Here is a 19714-nt window from a genome sequence, read left to right on the forward strand (position 1 = left end):
TAAGACCAAAACGATACGGAGTGACACAACAGATAACTACTGTTAGCATAGGACTGAAACTGAGGTCTTTGCGGGTTCGAGACCAAAACTAGCACTACGAAGTAATAATAATAAAGTCACAAGTTCAGCTGAAAGTTGAACATTATGAAGGTTTATTTGTGGAAAGTTACAAATCATTTTCAAAGAGTTTCTACGCAGGTTATAGTGTTTTTCGGATACAGACGCTGGAGCAAAGGTGTAAGTTGGAGTTTTCTAAAAATCCTCACTTTTCTTTATCCTACAGACAGACTGAAGACTGAAGATGCTGCTGCTGGAGCTGATTCAACTTTAAACACGAAGAACAGGAGGAAGAGGAGCGGAGAAACGTGAAGAGAGAGGACAAATCCGATGTCGAGGAGAAGCAGTGACAGGAGAGTGAAGCTACACCACAGGTTAAGAATCTTCTTCTGACCGTGCGAGATGATTTGACTCATCAAAGGTATGGATATCTAATTTATTATTTTAAAAAGAAACTGTTTGAAAATTAATAATAAATATCCCGGTTTTTTGCTGAAAACCAACCAGTTAATACTTAAGAGAAATTTTAAAACAGAACAAAAGCAAAAACAAAACAGAACTGTCAGCAATCATGTTTGAGCAACGTCTAGATTTTATTCACTGATTTGCTTACACTGGGAATTTCCCCGCTTCTAAAATGGAAGACAATGTGCACATTCCTTATACAGCTCATTCTTTTTTTCTTTAAATTCGTTTTTAACCATTATGGTATATTGTACTACCAAAGAATGACGCCCCCTGCTGACAATTCTGCTTCTCGGAAATAAAGATAATTAGATTAAGAATAAATTTGAAGCAGCTGCAGACGTTGGAGTTTTGAATTATTCCTTCACAGAACATGAAAAAGAGGTCAATAATAAATAAAAACAAATAAATAAGTTAAATGAGCAGCTGCTGACGGACACGACTGCATCAGTGTTAGCTTTAGCCCTTTTCACAACAAAGAATTTCATAAAAATGAGGACAGAAGGTCAGAAAAGTTTGTTTGTTTTTTGCTCTGAGAACATAAACTTGGCATCGCTGGAAAGGTCTGAAACGAATTGTGTCAACTCAAACAGAACTCAATGTGTAATGTCAAAATGCAAAGCCTACAACACCACAGAAACTCTTGTAGGGACAAAATAAGTACACATTTCTGCAGAGCCTAAATAAAACAGATAGCTGTAGTTCCTCCTGTTTTGGAAACAAACCCTGACAAGACTTTGGTCTAAGTCTCAGACACAGACTCAGTTCACATTACTGGGCATTCATTTGTTCTTTTCATATTTGTTTGAAGGTTCCTACAACAGTTCCTGTGACTTGGCCTTCATTTTACAGTCACCTCATCTTCAACCAATATGTAAATTACCTAAAACAGTCTGGAAACCCTTGCTGGTGTCTTTTTTCCCCTTTTTAATGAACATGTTATACTGACCTCTGGTGGTTATTGAAGAAATTCAAAACAACACATTTGGTCCATGGCAGGTTGACGTGTTTATGATAATGTATAACAGATAAGCCTCTCACACCTGGAAACACTTATGAAACTGATATTTAATACTTAGTAGTATTTTGTTAAACTTCATTTTGCCTTGTTTTTTTTTAATCTACGCCTATATCAAAATTTGGAATTGATCGATTTTTTTTGTTTGTAAAACCACTTGATAACTGTCACCAGAGTACACTGAGAAACATCAAGGGTTTAAGCCTGTGGCCACAGAGGAGCTGCTGTTCTACTGCTGCTTCAGAGTTGTCAGGTTTGTGCAGGTGAAGCACAGGTAGTGCAAAATAGTTTGTGTGAAAAAACACACATACTGATGAAGACAGCAGTGGACACATCAACAGCTCCTCTGTGCCTTGACGGAAAGAGTCTAGAGTGATTTTCCTAACAGACTTTGGTCCAAGAATAGTAAGTAGTTTTCTACTGGGTTGGGATCAGGAGGGATTGTTACATAGAATGAGACTTTATTAGACCAACAGAGGGGGAGAAACGGATAACACGTGAAGATGGGCCGGTGTTTTGCTGAAATCAGGAAGTACAGAGTAGAGTTTGGGCTGAAAGAAAAGCTGGAACGCACTGGAAGCGAAACCTGAATTTATCACCTTCTCACCAGACTGAAGCCTCAGCAGCATTTGCTCAATATCTCTACACTGTTCTGTACATAGGCTATATTCGGAGACGGTCTCTAAAGTGAACTACACTACAGTATATAGTGTTTATAGTTTTGTTTATATACCTCAGTGTATACTTAGAACTTGTTGTTGTCTATTATTGGTTGACAATAGCCGAAGGCTCGGCTTTTACTAAGCTAGTTCCCGAGAAAAAAAATGTTATAGAGGAGAGTTTAGTTATAGGTTATAGATGAACAGCTGCTGGGGTTGAATGATATGATATGATAGATCGTCAAATAAGCCAGTCGGTCACAGGTGATAAAAATGTATTCAATTTAAGGATTACTTGAAGTGAGCGCATATTTAAAAAGTTTTAAAGTTTGGGAAATACATCAAAAAACATATTGTCCAACTGCCCAACCCCAGGAGCTGCTGTGAAATTCAAACTTACAAAATGAATTTTGTGTTTTCACGTTTTCCCGTGAATGTACAAATGGATGCAACGCTTCCAGTGCGTTTCTGCAGTGATTCTGACTGGACAGTAGGTGGTGCAGCCGGAGAGGAAACTCGACCACAGTACCAACATAAAACCAGCAATGAGAAAGCTTTTCTCTAGGCTGTTTTTATTTTGACCAGGTTTTTTTTAGTGAGAAAGCCATTTGTGAATTTTTTTTTAGTCCTACGTGTTTTCACTGTCTTGAGTAAAAAAGCAGCTCTGCTCAGAGCAGATTAAGTGCTGACCTCTGATCAAAAGTCTAGGACCTGTAATGACTCACACCTCCCAGCAGGAGGCCTCACTCTGTAAACAGTGCGCTTTTGTTTTCTCTTATATAAAAAAGGATGCGTGGCTTTGTGAAAACAGACCTCAGCTGCAGCGTCTCACGTGCTCCAGAACGTACTCTGGGAAATGTAGGCTGCATACCTGCAGGCCATCCAGTTTGCAAGGCATCCTGGGATACTCATCCTCCTTCCATTTGTTCTCCTCGGGGTCAAAGGTGAGAATGGAGTCACTGTAGTGGCCGTTGTAGCATAGGCCGCCCAGCACCATGATCTGCCTGTCCAACACTGCCACCCCGTGGCCACTGCGGCCAATGGGCATGGAGGCGAGGATGGTCCACTCGTCGGTCTCTGGATCGTACACCTCTGTGGACGGGCATCCCTGTGACTCAAAGGAGGCGCGCAGGATCACGCACACGCCACCGAAAACGTACAGCTTCCCATTGTGGGAGATCATCTTATGGAAGCAGCGCGCGTAGTTCATTTTGGATTTGTTCTCCCAGCAGCTAGCGTGTGTCCCAGGCAACAGCGGTCCGCGTCCAGCGCGTGTCCGGTGTGCGTCTGGGCCTCCAGAACTCCCTCCACCACTTCCTCCACCCCCACCTCCTGCTTCCCGCCCAGGATCAAACACGCATACTTGTTTGGAGGTGGAGGACGAAGTGATGCCACCAGTGATGTAGAGTTTTCCACTCAGAACCGTTCCCTCGTGTCCATACTTGTTGACTGGGTATGGATCCACAAATTCCCAGCGGTCCTCAGTGATGTCGTAGCGTTCCGTAGAGTAGAAGGTCTCGTCCCGCGTGCGCCCTGCTACAGCGTAAATAAACTTACCAATCACACCGACAGCAAATTCTGACCTGTAACAATAACAACAACAGTCAGCGAACGATAAAGATCTGCATCAATCAAAGTTTAGTAAGCAGAAAAATAAACATAGTCTAGCTTCCTCTGACCTGGGAACAGACATGTCAGCCATGCGTAGCCATGAGTTCTGTCTAGGGTCGTAGCGGTAAACTTTGGAGGAGGCGTGGAATTCACCGTCGGGCCCGAGTTCTTCTCCGCCCAAAAGAAAGGCAAAGTTGTTGACAATTGCCAGGCAGTCGGGTCGTAGCGGCACCTGAGGCCCTTCAAGCTCCCACCATACCTGAGAGACAGAAATAAAGTTAGTGAAGCCAAGACAGACACCAGGACAAAAGAACGAGAAGAGTTCAAAACCAGCTCAACACCAGACTGCACTTCTTTAAACAATGTGTTTTCTGTGAGCGGTAACCTATAACAGAAGGACACAGTATAGACAAGTCAGACGCTGACCTTTGGTCGCTGCAGCAGCAGGATCTTGCTGTTGACCATGCTGTGGCCGATCATTCCCCTAAAGACTGCGGTCTGAGGCCGTACGGAGCGGATGCGGTTGGAGTGTGATTCCACCAGAGGTTGCCGGTTGACATCGTGGAAGTAGCTGAGCGCCTGGTCCACCTCCTGCCTCAGCTGTCGGGAATAGCGGTAAAATTCCGAAGTCTTTACCTGAGGACAGAAGGTTATCAGATGAACGTATCACACAGCAGTATTAAAGCCTTCCTCAGTCTCAGGTTTTACACTGACCTTCTCAAAGATGTTGGCTGGTGTCATGAGACAGAAGCGTATGGACTGGACGATGGTGTCTGTGTGCCTCCAGCGCCTGCGATCGTGTCGCAGCCACGCTTGGACTGCTTCATACAGCTCAATTTCTGAATATCGACTCAAAGCGTCACTGTTCAAGTTGGCCTGGTCCAATCAAAAGAAATACAAATTGGGTCAGTTATGAAGACGGTAGGAGACCCTTCCAAACAATTTCCCAATTACCTTCCGTGTCTATGGCCAGAGAATATGTATCTAATACTTTTACACGTCTTGTCATGGTCCTCTCCACCGGAGAGTTGTAGTATTTAAAATAAGTTTAAATGACTGGCTGAAGTACCTGTAGTCTCTCCAGGCTGAGGTAGGACAGGAAGTCAGGTCTGCTCATGAGTGGGACAAAGTTGTCAAGCAAGAAGTTGTCCAGCTGCTCCTGGACCCCCTCCACACCCACGCTGAAGTCCTCCAGGAGGCGCATTACCTCTGCACAGTTCTCTAGACAGATTTTGGCCAGGAGGAAGGAACAGCAGAACTCCACCGCCTCTGTCAGCTGGACATACATGGCCGCCTGCAGACACCAAATAAAATGAGTTGGGAAAAGAAAATGTGCAAGGATTGGGAATGGTTGAAGATCACGTATTCTCCAAGACAACAAAGAGACTTCAAGATTTTAAACTAGTAACGTTAGAGTTTGGCCCAGCATCCCCAGATTGAAGATGAACCATTTCTATCATACCCCTGTGCTTCATTTGCCTGGAAAGCACTTTTAACCTCAACCCATGAAATGTACTCCTATGTTATGAAACTAAAAACTGGATCTCCTTATCTCAGACTAAAATTGGACGAATGTGAATTACCTGCAGGATCTCCTGGACCGTGAGCATGCTGACTTCCAGAGAACCGTAGTACATAAAGCGGAGGATGTGACCAAAGCCAGCGGCCGTCAGTCCCTTCATGTGGATCTTGTCCTGGTCCCTCTCCCTCATGTCTGCTGTAAACATGACCCGGAAGTAGTCGCTCTGAGTGGCCAAAAGAGCTTTGTGGGCCTGAAGAACATGAAACATGCAACATAGAAACAACAGAAAAACATCAAATATTTTGTACCAAACATTTTACCAATAGACAAGGACAATCGTCTGGTTTTCTCTTCCTGTACCTGGAAGTGGTGCTCCTCAATCAACAGCGTAACATCCAGCAGAAGACGCTCCTCATACAGTGCCCTAAAGCCTGACGAAACACTCCCATCATGCACCTGGGACAGGTACACCTCCACATCCGCCCCCGACATAACACACCTGACAGCAGGAGAAAGGAGACAGTGGACTGACAGGTGAGGAGTGTGTCTGAGAAGTTTAAATAGAGAAGCTTTAGCTGCTGCTCCTTTTTGGACTTCGGTCGTGGAAAGTGAGTGGTTTACAAATGCTACAATTGGAGAAAATGCTGCATACCAGTGGAATAAAGCAGTGAGATATTCTTATGTTTATTTCAATTTTAAACGGAAACAAGAGCAAAATCAGAAGCACACATCACACAGCGCACTCACCTCTGATTGGCCACGGGCATGTCAGAGGGGGTTGTCCGAGCCAATCAGAGGACAGTGCCCCTTGTGTCCAGCAGAAGCTTAAAAAGTCCCTTTTCTGAGCGTCAATCACCTGGACAACAAAGTCAACACAACCACCGTGTTAAAAAACAAGTGTTGCTCTAAATAAAGAAAACAAACTTTGAATTCTAATTCAACAAACACAACAGTTAAATCAGTAGATTACACCAACAAGGAGCATTTTGAAAATGTGAGGACATTTTGATGAGAGCCTGTTTGTAATCCTACTGCGCCCACACAAGGTAACATTTAACACCATTGTCCACTATTACCATCAACATCCCATAATACAATGGACTGAAATAAGGCACAATAAGGAAGGAAGGGTAACAAGGCAAAGGTGATGGTTCAGGTTTAATATTCAACCTTTCACAGCAGAAATTAAATTGTACCTTTTGGAGCCTGGGTGAACAATCACAGGCTTTGACAGCTGAGCGTTAAGAGGCCGCTCACATTTCCTGTGTTTGTGTTTCCCTGGTTCTGAAAGAGAAGAAAAAAGGAGACATTTGTCTTAATAATGGGAGAGAATCTACCTATTTAGCTTAAATATATTGTTTTCCTTTTTAATAATTCCAGGAAATTGTAGACACTGACTGTAACTGTTGTTATCTATTCTGTTTAAATTAGAAACCACCTGTGCCTTCACAAGGTTACACTCGTATGCCGATTTTCTTCATTCATTTCCTTTAGACCAAGTTTAAATTTGTCATTAGAGGGCCTAAACATGTATGGAGGTAGTGCTGTATATATGCAATATTATACAATACAATACAATATGTAATAGCAACATAAATGTTTGGCTATTTTCCAAGAAAAAGCTTGTTTTCCTCTTAAGAGAATTGATGGAACTGACATGTGTAATGTTGCAGGACAGCATTGCCCTCAAGCCTCGAACAAAGGCCACTGCCACTAGTGGTAGTGGCAATACTACTGTTCTATTAATAGAATAAAATATTATTTTGTAGTAGTACTGTAATATGGTAGAAATTTAAGCTGTAACAGCTACATAGATATAATTAAATTGCTATAATTTTGTTAATTGTAAAAACTGAAATTAGTAGTAGCAACAGTAATAGAAATTATGAGTAGCAGTAGCTGAAGTATCGGTAAAAGCAATACCAGTGGAAGTCAGTAAGTAAGTACAATAGTTTAAATAGCATTAAAATTTGTAGGAGTAGTGATTTTATTTGCGGTTCTAGTATAGATATTAGCTGAAATGACGGTAATAGCAGAAACAGTAGATGATTCATTTGGAGTCGTATAAATACTAGCTATAATGTAAGTAGCAGTAGCAGATACATTAGTAGAAGGATTGTAAGGATAATAGCAGTCATAATATAAATAGTAGTAGTTGTAGTAGTAGTAGAAGTAGTTTAATTAGCAGTTTTATTATAGAAAACAGCTGATACAGTGGTAATAAAAGTGTGAGTGGTAATTTTATTGGCAGTAGTGTTATATATAATAACAGAAATAACGGTAGTAGCATTAGGTGTAAACGTGTGGCAGGTGATGCTCAGGACAAAGCAGTGGGGCATGAGAAGCACTGATTTGAAAGCACTTAAGCTAAATGATACACTAACCGGTACGTGAAAAGAAAAAACTCGAAAAATCTTGTTATATCTGTTTCATCTGTTGGTGTTTGTATTAACAGAGCACAAGTGATTGACAACGGGCAGCTAGCAGGCTAAGATTTATGTCCCAAAACAAAGGCTAATGCTACACATATGATCACATACCTCCGCTCGAAAATGTCAATTAAACTTTGAGCTGATCTACAGGTCTACATCGATGGGGGAATAAATAATAACAGCTGAGCTAATGAAGTGTCAAAACTGACTGACTGGTCACTAGAGCATCACCGACACTGGTGCTGATACTCCCGGAGAGTGTTAGCCTCGCCGTTGTATCGTCTCACCTCGGCGGTGCAAATCCCCACAACCCCTCTTGGACCAGGCAGCTCTGGCTCCTTCAGACATGAAGTTGCAAATTCGATTCCGGAATTAAAAAAGCGGGCGGCAGCGACACACTGCCATTTCACTCTCGTCCACTTGCCAGACGCAGAGTCTGCCCCGCACTGGGCTCTGAATCAAACCGCTAGGAGGTAGCAACAGCAGGGCACTGGATCCTCGGACGCCATTTTCTGCGCTTTCGTCATTTCCCCTTTGGGCGGAGCTAAAGGGCGTAGTGCGGTGTCCCAAAGACCTCCTCGTCAACAGATGTGTCACCCGAGAATTTCTTACACGATCGGGCTCATCGATTACGCCGACCCAGTTAAGGTCGCAGAACGATTCCCAGTGGGTCTTTAGAAGTTACGAAGAAAAAGTATTAAATGTTACTGGAAACAGCTAAAATATATACAGTGGGAATTGTGCAGGTAGTTTTGTAAGTAGTGCCTGGGGGCCCTAACAAACACACTGGACATATAGAACATCCACTTGTCTGGAACATAATTGCAATTTGTGTGCGAATAGAAAATATTTTTCTATTATATTATTTATACTATATTATATTAATAAACGAATCAGTGAATTAAATTAATTATTTTAAGTAGCAAAACTACTTGTAGTAGTTGTATTAATTAAAGTATTTATTAATACACCCATTAATGTCTTAATTGTATTTAATGCAATTATATTACGATTTACTACAGATAGTATGCACAGCATTGGGTCTTGACCAAACAAGAAATTCACGTAATAGCTTGGCTGCAAAATTGTTTATGTGCAACATAAACTTAAACTTAAAACTTAAACTATTTTCTGAACATATTTTCTGAACCTGCAGAAGCCCTGATAATATGTAAAGGTGAAATCATTTGAACTTATTAATTCGCACTGTCCAACACACTGTTGTACTGTTCATTAAAAAAAACTAATTTCTAGAATAATTTGCGGGACTACAAATGCGCTTTTTAATGACGTAAACTAAGAAGGACAGACCTGAATAACAAGAATTTTATACATTTTTTTAATTTCTAAAACAATAGAACGTAAATTAAAAAGGCGTGTCTATTTATTATATTTTGTCCTGTTAGTAAAATATGAAGCCTGGCAAATTGTTTCAAAAAAACGGTGGAAAGTAAACTAAAGAAATAAGTTGCATCAGCCGTTGTGAAAGGACCAGGCTCTGCCTGTTTGCAAATGCAAACCAAAAATATAGGTTCACTGTGTTGTTTTATACTTAAGAGGCACACTTCATTTATTTTTTGTGAATTTGAATGGTTAACGGTATTTAGTCAACAGTGTATGAGGGGGAACGGGTGACATGTGTAACCTGTGCGTGTTAATCAGGCATTCGCTGGAAATACCTTCTCCATTCCCTTTTCATTCAAGATGGCGGGCGACGAGTCTGGTACAACGTTTGGTCAGCCTCATCTTTCCAAACAGGATCTCAACTCTCTGGTAATGCTTATTTTCACTCATTTTACATTGTCGTACCTCCGTGTCAGTGACTGTCCCCTCGTGTTTTAGTTAAAATGCTTCCCAAAAACACGACCGATTTAGCGGCGTCGGTGTATAGCATTGCTCCGCCACTACCCGGCACATGACGACAGGCCCGATTCGGCGAGGCGGCTAGCGGGACTTACCCTTCCTGCCCTTGTTTTTTTATTAGATAAAAAACCAAATGTCAACAATTGTTAGCCGATAAATATATTATGGTATAATCGTTTTTCCCGCTACATCCGTTATCGCATTCTGCTTCTAGATAGCAATAGTATCAGGGGAAATGTAAAATCTGCAAGATTGTCATAAGGGTTCCTTACTATTGATGAAAGGACAGAACATGGTATCCAGTTCAGAGCCGTTTCTAAACTACACACGCTTTTATCCTTTCTCATAATTAAGTCGGATCCATATCAGTAGCAGGCTTCCTTAATTACACCTAGTGTACAAATTAGGTTCTCTATGCCCCACAATAAAGGCAACATCGAAAACAGATTCTGGGTAACAATGATGACACAACAACAACAAAAGAGAAAGAAGTAGCTAGGCATCTTAATTTAAATTACATATATTGTACGTGAACTTAGGTAGTTCACAAACCTGAGTTCACTGTTAAAACAGCTTTACAACAGCAAGGTAAAATTGCGTTTTGGTTTAAATGGATCTTAAATATTTGTTTTTCTCCAGGACGTGTCGATCCTTACACCATTGTCTCCAGAGATCATCAGCAGACAGGCAACCATTAATATTGGTATAAACATATTTTTATATGTATTAGTTATTGATCCATAAGCTTCACTTTCAAAGCTGCCCATCTTTACAATCCTTTTGTTTTCTTTTCAGGTACCATTGGTCATGTAGCCCATGGAAAGTCCACAGTCGTAAAGGCTATATCTGGTGTGCATACTGTCAGATTTAAAAATGAGTTGGAGAGGAACATCACTATTAAATTAGGATATGCTAATGCTAAGGTAAGTAATTGACCAGCAAGAGCGAGGACTTTATGCTTTAAAAAAAAAAAGAAAGAAAAAAAGCTTAATTTTTATCTCATTTTGTTTTTGACTATTGCAGATCTACAAACTAGATGACCCCAGCTGTCCAAGGCCAGAGTGCTATAGGTCGTGTGGTAGCAGCACTCCAGATGAGTTTCCTACAGACATCACTGGCACCAAAGGCAACTTCAAATTGGTCAGGTAAGAGCCGAGCCAAAACAGAAGTGTTGTCGTTGCAAAAGGAGATGCATGCAAGTGAGGACTTGTGTGAGGGCCTCCTTTACTAAAACTGACCTGAGTGATGCAGGCCTTCTATAAGAAAAACAATTGGAAACATAATTATTTTGCGATACATAATTTTTGGAAACAACTCTGCTACAGCAAAAGCCATGGAGAAAGTCAGATTGTAACATTACCCAATGCAGAAGTTGTTCTTCTATGGCTGGCACAACCATTAAATTCTAATTAGTTTTTTTGTGACTTTAATGTTTAAAATCCTTTGTTTAGATTTATCCATGTGACTCCAATTGAACACAGGAGACAGCTGCTCCTGTGTTTTGACTTCTTTCTGGCAGCCATGTTTTTTTTTAATTGTCCTATTAGTTTTTTTTAATAGTTTTTCAAATCTTGTTTTCTAGACATGTGTCATTTGTGGACTGCCCTGGTCACGACATTTTGATGGCCACCATGCTGAACGGAGCTGCTGTCATGGACGCAGCTCTCCTGCTGATTGGTGAGTTATATTACAACAACCCTCTAAGAAATAATAGAATGTTAATTATGGTATTAGGATATTCATTTGGGATTGTTTTATTATCGATCATTTCTGCCAGCTGGAAACGAGTCATGTCCCCAGCCACAGACTTCTGAGCACCTGGCAGCCATTGAGATCATGAAGCTGAAGCACATCCTGATTCTGCAGAATAAGATCGACCTGGTGAAGGAGAGTCAGGCCAAGGAGCAGTATGAGCAGATCCTAGCATTTGTACAGGGTTAGTTTAAAGTGATTTTTGTAACTTTTTTTGTAATTTCATCAAAACCCCACTCTCCGTGAAAATCCATTAAGTTATCGCTACAGTTTTATTTTATTAATTGTTGTGTGAAACGTATGTACTGCAGGTACAGTAGCAGAGGGAGCTCCCATCATTCCTATCTCGGCTCAGCTTAAGTACAACATTGAGGTGGTTTGTGAGTACATCGTCAAAAAGATCCCAGTGCCCATCAGAGATTTCACCTCCGAGCCCAGACTCATAGGTAACAATCTGTTTTTTTTCTCTTGGTTATTTTCTGCTTTCTGCTTCAACATATGTCTTACATTTTTCTTGATGTCTTTTCAGTGATCAGGTCTTTTGACGTGAACAAACCTGGCTGCGAAGTGGACGACCTGAAAGGTGGTGTAGCAGGAGGAAGTATTTTGAAGGGGGTGCTGAAGGTGAGTGTCCAGCACAGTTGGTTACATTATTATATATTATATAAAAACAGATGCTCTGCTGTTTGGTAACTTCATTTGCATTTGAATTGTGTACAATCTTAGTCATAAGTTCTTGATCTTCTCATAGTTATTCTAAATTATAATTACACTTGGGCAAAAACTGTGCTGTATGGAGATGTTGTAAAATTGGTACAATAATAACCATAAACCTGTTCACCTCCATGGGTCTGTGTGTCGTCCAGGTGGGTCAGGAGATTGAGGTCCGACCAGGTATCGTATCCAAAGACCACGAAGGGAAGTTGATGTGCAAACCCATTTTCTCCAAGATCGTCTCACTGTTTGCTGAGCACAATGATCTCCAGTATGCTGCCCCTGGTGGCCTCATTGGTATGTTTATATTTAACATATTTCAACCATAAAAATAAAAAAAGTTAGTGTCTTTGCAGTCAGTGATGGTTGTTTCATGTGAAGGTGTGGGCACCAAGATCGACCCGACACTGTGCCGTGCAGATCGTATGGTGGGTCAGGTGCTGGGTGCTGTCGGAGCACTGCCAGAGATCTTCACTGAGCTGGAGATTTCATATTTTCTGCTGCGAAGGCTGCTGGGAGTTCGCACAGAAGGAGACAAGAAGGCTGCCAAGGTGAGCTAGTGCATGATGGGAAAGAAATCCTGACCTGTAACTGCCTCTGCTGGTTACGTACTATAATAAAGACGATAGTGCTCATAATGACATAATGTAACCTCATTCTTTTTTTCTCAAAACCCTCAGGTCCAGAAATTGTCTAAGAATGAAGTGCTGATGGTCAACATCGGATCATTGTCCACAGGAGGTCGTGTCAGTGCTGTCAAGGCCGATCTGGCCAAGATTGTCCTGACCAACCCGGTATGTACGGAAGTGGGAGAGAAGATCGCTCTGAGTCGACGAGTGGAGAAACATTGGCGGTAAGGACGACAGACCTACTTTAAAAATCTGCCCTAAGATACTAAAGCCACTCCGTAAGAAATTCCCCAAAAAATAAAGCAACTTTTTGCTTTCACTTACATCATTCTCTTTTTTTTTTTCTCCCCTTTCCATTCAGTCTGATTGGCTGGGGGCAGATCAGGAGGGGCGTGACTATCACACCTACAGTGGACGATGACTGAAGATGATGAAACAGGCCACCACAAGAATCGTCTCACTTTTCTGGGCTTTTTTTAATTTTATTTTTGGATTTTTTTTTTCACACACACAGAGGAAGAAAACATATTTGGACTTGACAGTGGTTTAATAATTCCTCCTTTGTCAAAGGAGCTGTAAGAGGAGGAGGAGGAGCTGAAATATCAGACTGGTGACAGTAACGGTTCACCTTCAGAGTGAACCGCAGGTTTTTATTCGGTGCAGATTCTCCTGGACTATCAGCTCACATTTACATTCACAGAGAAATAAAGACATTTGGGAAATAAACATTTGTGTGGTTTTATTTTTGAAACTGAGTAAGGTTCTTACACCTGTGGAATAAAATAACATTATTCTCTTAACTCTTTATAGTGTTTAAGATAATGCAAGTTATTTCAGGGACTTCCTTAAGTAGCAAAGGACAGATTGAAGTATCAATTTGTGACAAGAAAGGAACATCAACCAATTGCTTGTTCTTTGGAAAAAAGTAAAAATAATGAGCCATAGCTTCCCTCATTTTTGTGCAAATTTACTCAGAATGGATTGTGAAGTCTAAAATATTTCTCTTTAAAAGGTGAAAACGTATTTAGGTCTCTCAATAACGTGTGTGGCAGCAACAAAGAGACAAAGCTAAAATGAACAATAGATGATTTGTTTATTCTTTTTTTTTTAAGCTTATTATTCTACTTTAGTATTTAGTTCATATCCTGGTGCTTTAAAACCCAATTACGTGTGTTGTCTGCCAGTAATCCTTCAATAGTATTGGCTAATTGTAAATGCAATATATTACAATATATATTTCTCATGGAATATTCTTTTCTTATTTCCTTTGCCTTTTTGTTTGCTGGCGATGCCAACGTTGACCGAAGGTGTCGCCTCACTTCCGGGTGTATGTTGACCCACCTGACAAGCACACGTCCTGACGTCACAGGCAGGTGTCACAGAAGTATCACAGGCTAAAGTAAGGAGAAACTCGACTTTACTGATTTGAAACACCTGAGGTTCTATTTAATTGGCGTAAACACCGCAGTGCAAACTGTGGAAACGTGAAAGTATTATTACAATCGTGATAAGCTGCAGGGAATTTACGTACAGGTCTGGTCCCTGAACGTCTCACATGGAGGCTGCAGGTAAAGAGAAAAATTTAAATACATACTTATCTCAGTGATTTTTTTGCTTGGGGTCAAACTTATGATTTAACATTGAAGTCAAATTGTAACTTTTAAGTGAAAGTTTTACACTTTAGTAGCTGTTCACACCGTGCCTAACGTTTTTGGTTTCTGTTGGGGTTGTTCGAAAGTTGCTTGTAGCATCCATATTAGCTTATGTTGCTAAAAATGAGCGACAAAAACAAAAAAGTAATAGTTATTGAAACTTAATTCTAACAGTAATTTGATTCCTTTTTGTTGAATAACAGACTACAGTTCAGGTTTCAATTTTTAGTCCACTCTCCTCCAAGTTATCTAAGCTGCTGAAACATCTCCACATCATTCATTATACCTTAATTACAGGCAACATATGAACAAAGGTGTGTCTTATTGGACATATTTACAATCGGTCGGTTTTATTTTATAAGTACAAGACATTGTGTTCATTTCTTTGTCTCTCATTGATCAGATGCTCAGCATGGGCGGGAGGGGGTTGCTCCAAGACGTTCCGCTCTCGACGTAATCATGAGCCAGATTCGCGGTAAACGCACAGCCCCAGACAGGAAGCCACTTGGACGATTTCTTTCCCGCTCCACAGAGCGAACGGGGATCGCAGAGGACTTGGGGACAGAGACGCGGGAGAATGTCTCAGGTCACTGTTTACTTTTCTTTTTTCTTGAGAGTATAGTGTCACAGATGATCAGAGTGAACCCTTAGGACTATTCATAGAAGACATATTTTGGAAGAGATGTCATTCATTCAAGCAAAACAAAAACAACAACAACAAAACGAGATATAATAAACTTACCAAGTTCTTTATATTCAGAATTTTATTTTAAAATGCAGTTATTTAACTAAATTTGATCAAATGTTAGAATAGCTAGCAATCATGCTAACATCAGTCCCATTGTACGAGAAAAAAGAATCCTAATTGTTAAACGTATGATTGGTAGCTAGCAAACCTAGCTTATACCCTGACCTTATCAATCAGTTTGGTGTAGATTGCTACTTAGCAAACATCCATATTGCTGAATAGCCTGGTTAACACGCCTCATGTGTCACAGGTTTTTACTCTTGTGATTGTGTATTTTAGGTTTCACTAAAGCAGCAGAAGATGAGGCAAACGGTGGTGGCTGGGGACGAGTCTGTGTTTTTCTACAGAAACTTGGAAAAAAGGCAGACACCAGGAGCCTCAGCGTGGCCCACTGTGACCTGACGGCTACAGATTTGATGGAGCTAGGTATGTACACCTGCACCACTGTATCCACTGTGTGTTGGGGCTCTGGTGTTTCAAAGCAGAGAAGAAAAGAATTAGTTTGAAAGGTTACAAAAATGTCTAAGAAAGTTTTCAAATTATCTTAAAAAGTAAATAGAAGCTTCTGTAAAAACATTTCTTTGGTTCCAAAATTTAAATAAGAGCTATTATTAAGTATTATTAGATGTGTTACAGAAGGAACATTCCTTTAAATCTTTATCAAATTAGGTTATTTTAAATAAAGGGTAGGGTGGAAAGTCACTAAAATGTATATTAATTGTTTATTTTAACAATAGAAGCAGTTTGTAAGAGTTTAATCCTTATTCCACCACTGAAAACACACACATACACATGTCCATTGACGATCACTGTCCTTCCTCTTCCACAGCCACGTTGCTTCAATTCCTCCCCAACCTGGAAGAGATGGATGTCTCCTGGAACGAGCTGATTGGAGGAAGTCTTGGCGCACTGTCATCTCACCTCAGTCATGTGGGCGGGATCAGGGTGTTGAGGCTGTGTCACTGCAGGTTGAATAATGATGATGTCACAGAGCTGGGTATCACCAAACACTTTCTACTTTAGTGCATATTGCAGTGAATTGTTTCAACAGTAAAGGCAACTCTTTCTCTGTTTTGTTTTTGTTGTTGTTGTGACTTGTTTTTGGTAGGTGACGCTCTCAGCGCTATCCCTCTGTTAGAGATCCTCGATTTGTCCTGGAATGGTGGCATTGGTGGAAAAGGCCTGCAAAGCCTGCTGGGTAAACTACCAGCAACATTGAGGGAGATTCACCTAGTGGCCTGTCAGCTTACTGCAGCAGATGCTGCTGCACTGGGTAATAAATCAGAGTGAAGTTCTCTTGTTTGTTAAGGATTTAGGTGCAGATTTCCAAAGCACATCGACACTAAAGTCTGTTTGATTTCTCTCTTTGACACCATATCATCCACTGCACCACAGTAGCCCCTTTTTATTAAAATCGATCAGCTTAAGTCATTAACACAGGCATTACGTTTACGTTGATTAAGTAGACTGCTGCCGTCTTGTGGACAAAATGGATAACTACATCTGGGTCAGGACTGAAAGAACTGGACATTTTTTAAATGTTAAAAATTATTAAAAACAGAAAAGAGAGAAACTTTTAGTTGAAATTATGGTACACTTTGATATTTGTTTACATACTTCAAATTACACACTTTCAAAAAGTTATTTTTTTTCACTGGTAACTATGACTATTCCTAGCTCGCAAAGACTAAATGTTTGATGACTTTGACTTTTTTTTATGCTCATGTGTATTTTATGCTTTTCTACTTTAAAATCTTTACCTGCTTCCCCTTTTCTGGAAATGGGATTGCTACATTACCCATGATGCCACAGGAAGAAAACATGTCTAAATGTTAGGTCATTGTATTGTGTTTGTTTTGTTCTTAGGAGGAGCTCTGTGTGCTCAGCCCAGACTCTGCGTCCTGGACATTTCCTCTAACCCTCAGCTCACACAGGAAGTGGAGGGCGGATGTTTCAGAGACATGGCTGCCGCCCTCTCCAACGCCACTTCTCTCACAACTTTGCGGCTACACGACTGTGGCCTGAGCACTGACCACCTGAATGATCTTGGTAGGAGATGTACTGCAGTCAGCTGTGTGTTGTTATGAGTGTAACGTTCACCTAAACATCGTCCCCACTTCGTCCCCACACAGGTAGTGCGTGTGTTTCCCTCACATCACTTCGAGAATTGGACGTGTCCTGTAACAGGGGTTTGTCAGGAGGATTGGACCAGCTCACCTCTGACCTGGCTCACCTCACACACCTAGAGAGCCTGGACCTTCACATGTCCTGTCTTACCTGTGCAGACCTGGAGGCACTGAGTGAGTGTCTGCGTGTGTGTGTGTGTCTGTGTGTGTGTTCTTGGCAGCACCAGTCATGTTCACTATTTCCAGTCCAGGTTCTGCCCTTTCTGACTGCACTAACAGCTCTGGATGTGTCGTCCAATAAGGAGGCGGGGGGTGTGGCCAAAGATCTGGTCTCGGCCCTCCCGTTGGTGCAGATGAAGCGTTTACCATTAAACAGCTGCAGCCTCAGCCAGGAGTCCTTCACTGCTCTGGGTACGAACAGCACATCCACTGCTGCACAGCACACATGGACCTGTGTCCACTCTTACCCACATCCTTACTGACGTTCTCACCTCATCACTGCTGCCTGTCTTACTGTCACTCAAACTTTGTGTCTCTCTCTCACAGTTCTGGTGGCACCGTATCTCCGCAGCATAGATGTTTCTTGGTGTAAAGTCGTTGGCGGTCGCACCTCTCTTCTCCTGGATGCATTGCAGCCTTCTGTTCTCCTTGAGCTTCGTCTCAGCAGCTGTGGGCTGTCCACTGAGGACCTGTGTCACCTGGGTAGGAGGCCACACCTGTGAGTTGGTATTACGAGTACACGTTTGGTTGAAGTCTACGTCTGTGGTGTTTTTGCAGCATCTGCGTGCAGACACGGTCGACTGTCTTCACTCCGCCTCTGTGACGTCTCCTACAACGCCTCAGTGGGTGACGATGGCTGGTGTGCCCTCTTTGAGGCGGGAGGCCTGGGCTCACTGGAGGAGTTGGACCTCAGCCTTAGACCTTCAAGCTCCGCCTCCTGCTCCTCCTGGCTGCCGGCACTACTCCGGGCTCTGCCTGGGCTGACGGCTCTGAGCAGACTGTCCGCTCAGAGATGGAGGATCAGCAGCCAGGAGCGACAGAAGCTGAAGCAGTGTTTGAAGAAGAGGAAAGTCTTGCTGGAGTTTGATACTGAGGTAAAAGATGGAGTGTCATCACATCAGACGACCAATCCAGAGAAGACAGAGGAGTGACCTGATCATGTGAGACACTTCTCTTAAAACACCTTAACATATCACAGTTAATATGATAAAAAGTAACCGTGTATACATTGTTGAAGAATGCTTTTATTTCATTGATATGACAAAGTTTTTGGATGCAAAAAAGTCATTTAAATCATGACTGGTGTTCAGTTTGTTTCCTGTCGGCTGGAGCCGGTGCTTGTTGTCAGGGTTGTGTATTTGTACCATAATCATCCAAGCTGTAAAAATGTCTCCTCAAGCAATGGGAGGCCTCGGCCAGGAACACCTGACCGTCGACCTCATAGGCGCTGACATCAGTCTGATGTGGCTGCAGACGGTTGCTGGAGACCAGCTCTCTGAAGGCCTGAAGGAAATGGGGCTAAAATGAGTAACCATGTTTAGAACTTTAATGACACAATCTCACCACAGGAGGCAGCAGTAGATCTTTGTCCCTGTGAATTAAGACCACTGATTTCTCTATGGACTTGGTTACCTTACAGACTGGCTCCTCCAAGTGGTTCCCCCAAACGTAGATGTGAGTCAGAGTCGTGTTAGCTTTGATCGCTCGAGTCAGAGCTAGCAGACCCTGTGTAGTGATGTTGTTGCTTTTCACTGACAGCCTAATGGAGAGAACAAAAACATGTAAAAATGGCTTCAACGTCACTGTAATCCATCTGATGGACTCACTCTTTCAGGCTGCAGCCTGGAGACGTGATCGCCTCGCTCAGATACTCGGCACCTTCATCCTCAATCCGGTTGGAGGACAGATCAATGAGCTCCAGGGTCTGGTTCTCCCTCAGCATCTTAGTCAGATGGTGGACTCCATCACGGGTCACGTGGTTGCTGTATGTGAGAAAGGGAGGAAAAACATAATTGATATACTTGAATTGGACTCCTGGGGAGCTGTGTTTGGCTCTGGTTCTCCTTTTGTTTGGGCTGTGAAGGAGAACGTCCTGTTGAAATCCGTTCAAACATCAACTTGAATTGAAGGTTTTATGGGTCATACCAGCGGAGGTCCAGGTAACGCAGGCTGTGGTTGAACCTCAGACCGCGGGTCAGTTTCTCCGTCCCGGTGTCTGTCAACCCTGTCTTCCCTAGATGGAGCTCCACCAGGCTGCTGTTCAGAGCCAGCATGTTGGCCCAGTGCTCCGCCCACTCCTCCTGAGGTCACACAGACGGTTACATGTGCAAGGGTGACCTGTGAGCGATGATGATGATGATGATGATGATGATGATGTCATACCTGGTGGCTAAAGAGCAGAGGTCGGCTGATGTCGATGCAGCGAAGAGCGGGGTTGTTTTTCAGAGCGATGGCGAGGGCGGGCAC

General features: G+C 42.1%; 4 protein-coding genes across 8 annotated transcripts in view; 2 read left to right on the forward strand and 2 right to left on the reverse strand.

Moving 5' to 3' along the window:
• Positions 1-135: 135 nt before the first annotated feature.
• Positions 136-9502, reverse strand: klhl15 (kelch-like family member 15). 3 transcript variants are annotated; one of them, XM_008307860.3, is made up of 10 exons: positions 9444-9502; positions 6529-6616; positions 6080-6188; positions 5693-5831; positions 5394-5582; positions 4880-5104; positions 4525-4686; positions 4237-4446; positions 3879-4069; positions 136-3782 (listed from the first exon to the last, which is right to left on the reverse strand). In XM_008307860.3, exons 3-10 carry the CDS (start codon positions 6097-6099, stop codon positions 3014-3016), a joined length of 1905 nt encoding a protein of 634 aa, XP_008306082.1. In that variant the 5' UTR covers positions 6100-6188; positions 6529-6616; positions 9444-9502; the 3' UTR covers positions 136-3013. The 3 variants fall into 3 exon arrangements, with proteins under 3 accessions (XP_008306082.1, XP_024910116.1, XP_008306080.1); XM_025054348.1 differs by lacking the exon at positions 9444-9502 and adding an exon at positions 8052-8104; XM_008307858.3 differs by lacking the exons at positions 6080-6188; positions 9444-9502 and adding an exon at positions 8052-8452.
• Positions 9388-13448, forward strand: eif2s3 (eukaryotic translation initiation factor 2, subunit 3 gamma). Its single transcript, XM_008307861.3, has 12 exons — positions 9388-9537; positions 10267-10330; positions 10423-10550; positions 10651-10772; positions 11210-11304; positions 11405-11563; positions 11691-11825; positions 11909-12003; positions 12246-12390; positions 12475-12644; positions 12774-12946; positions 13084-13448. Exons 1-12 carry the CDS (start codon positions 9469-9471, stop codon positions 13145-13147), a joined length of 1419 nt encoding a protein of 472 aa, XP_008306083.1. The 5' UTR covers positions 9388-9468; the 3' UTR covers positions 13148-13448.
• A 116-nt stretch (positions 13449-13564) lies between these two features.
• On the forward strand, positions 13565-18448 carry lrrc31 (leucine rich repeat containing 31). The gene is made up of 10 exons (XM_008307862.3): positions 13565-14290; positions 14778-14960; positions 15402-15548; positions 15952-16119; positions 16231-16395; positions 16989-17171; positions 17255-17422; positions 17495-17659; positions 17795-17950; positions 18026-18448. Exons 1-10 carry the CDS (start codon positions 14278-14280, stop codon positions 18397-18399), a joined length of 1722 nt encoding a protein of 573 aa, XP_008306084.1. The 5' UTR covers positions 13565-14277; the 3' UTR covers positions 18400-18448.
• A 105-nt stretch (positions 18449-18553) lies between these two features.
• lrrc34 (leucine rich repeat containing 34) overlaps positions 18554-19714 on the reverse strand; it is a 2709-nt gene continuing 1548 nt past the window's right edge. For all 3 annotated transcript variants that reach the window (XM_017031392.2, XM_008307865.3, XM_008307863.3), the window contains 5 exons: positions 19631-19705; positions 19394-19548; positions 19075-19230; positions 18881-19007; positions 18554-18751 (listed from right to left, as the gene is read on the reverse strand). In XM_017031392.2, the coding sequence (XP_016886881.1) occupies positions 18593-18751; positions 18881-19007; positions 19075-19230; positions 19394-19548; positions 19631-19705 (672 nt within the window). In that variant the 3' untranslated portion in view covers positions 18554-18592. The remainder of the gene's footprint in view (positions 18752-18880; positions 19008-19074; positions 19231-19393; positions 19549-19630; positions 19706-19714) is intronic.

This window comes from Cynoglossus semilaevis, chromosome 3 (assembly GCF_000523025.1).
Source record: "Cynoglossus semilaevis isolate Cse_v1.0 chromosome 3, Cse_v1.0, whole genome shotgun sequence".
Lineage (NCBI taxonomy): Eukaryota > Metazoa > Chordata > Actinopteri > Pleuronectiformes > Cynoglossidae > Cynoglossus > Cynoglossus semilaevis.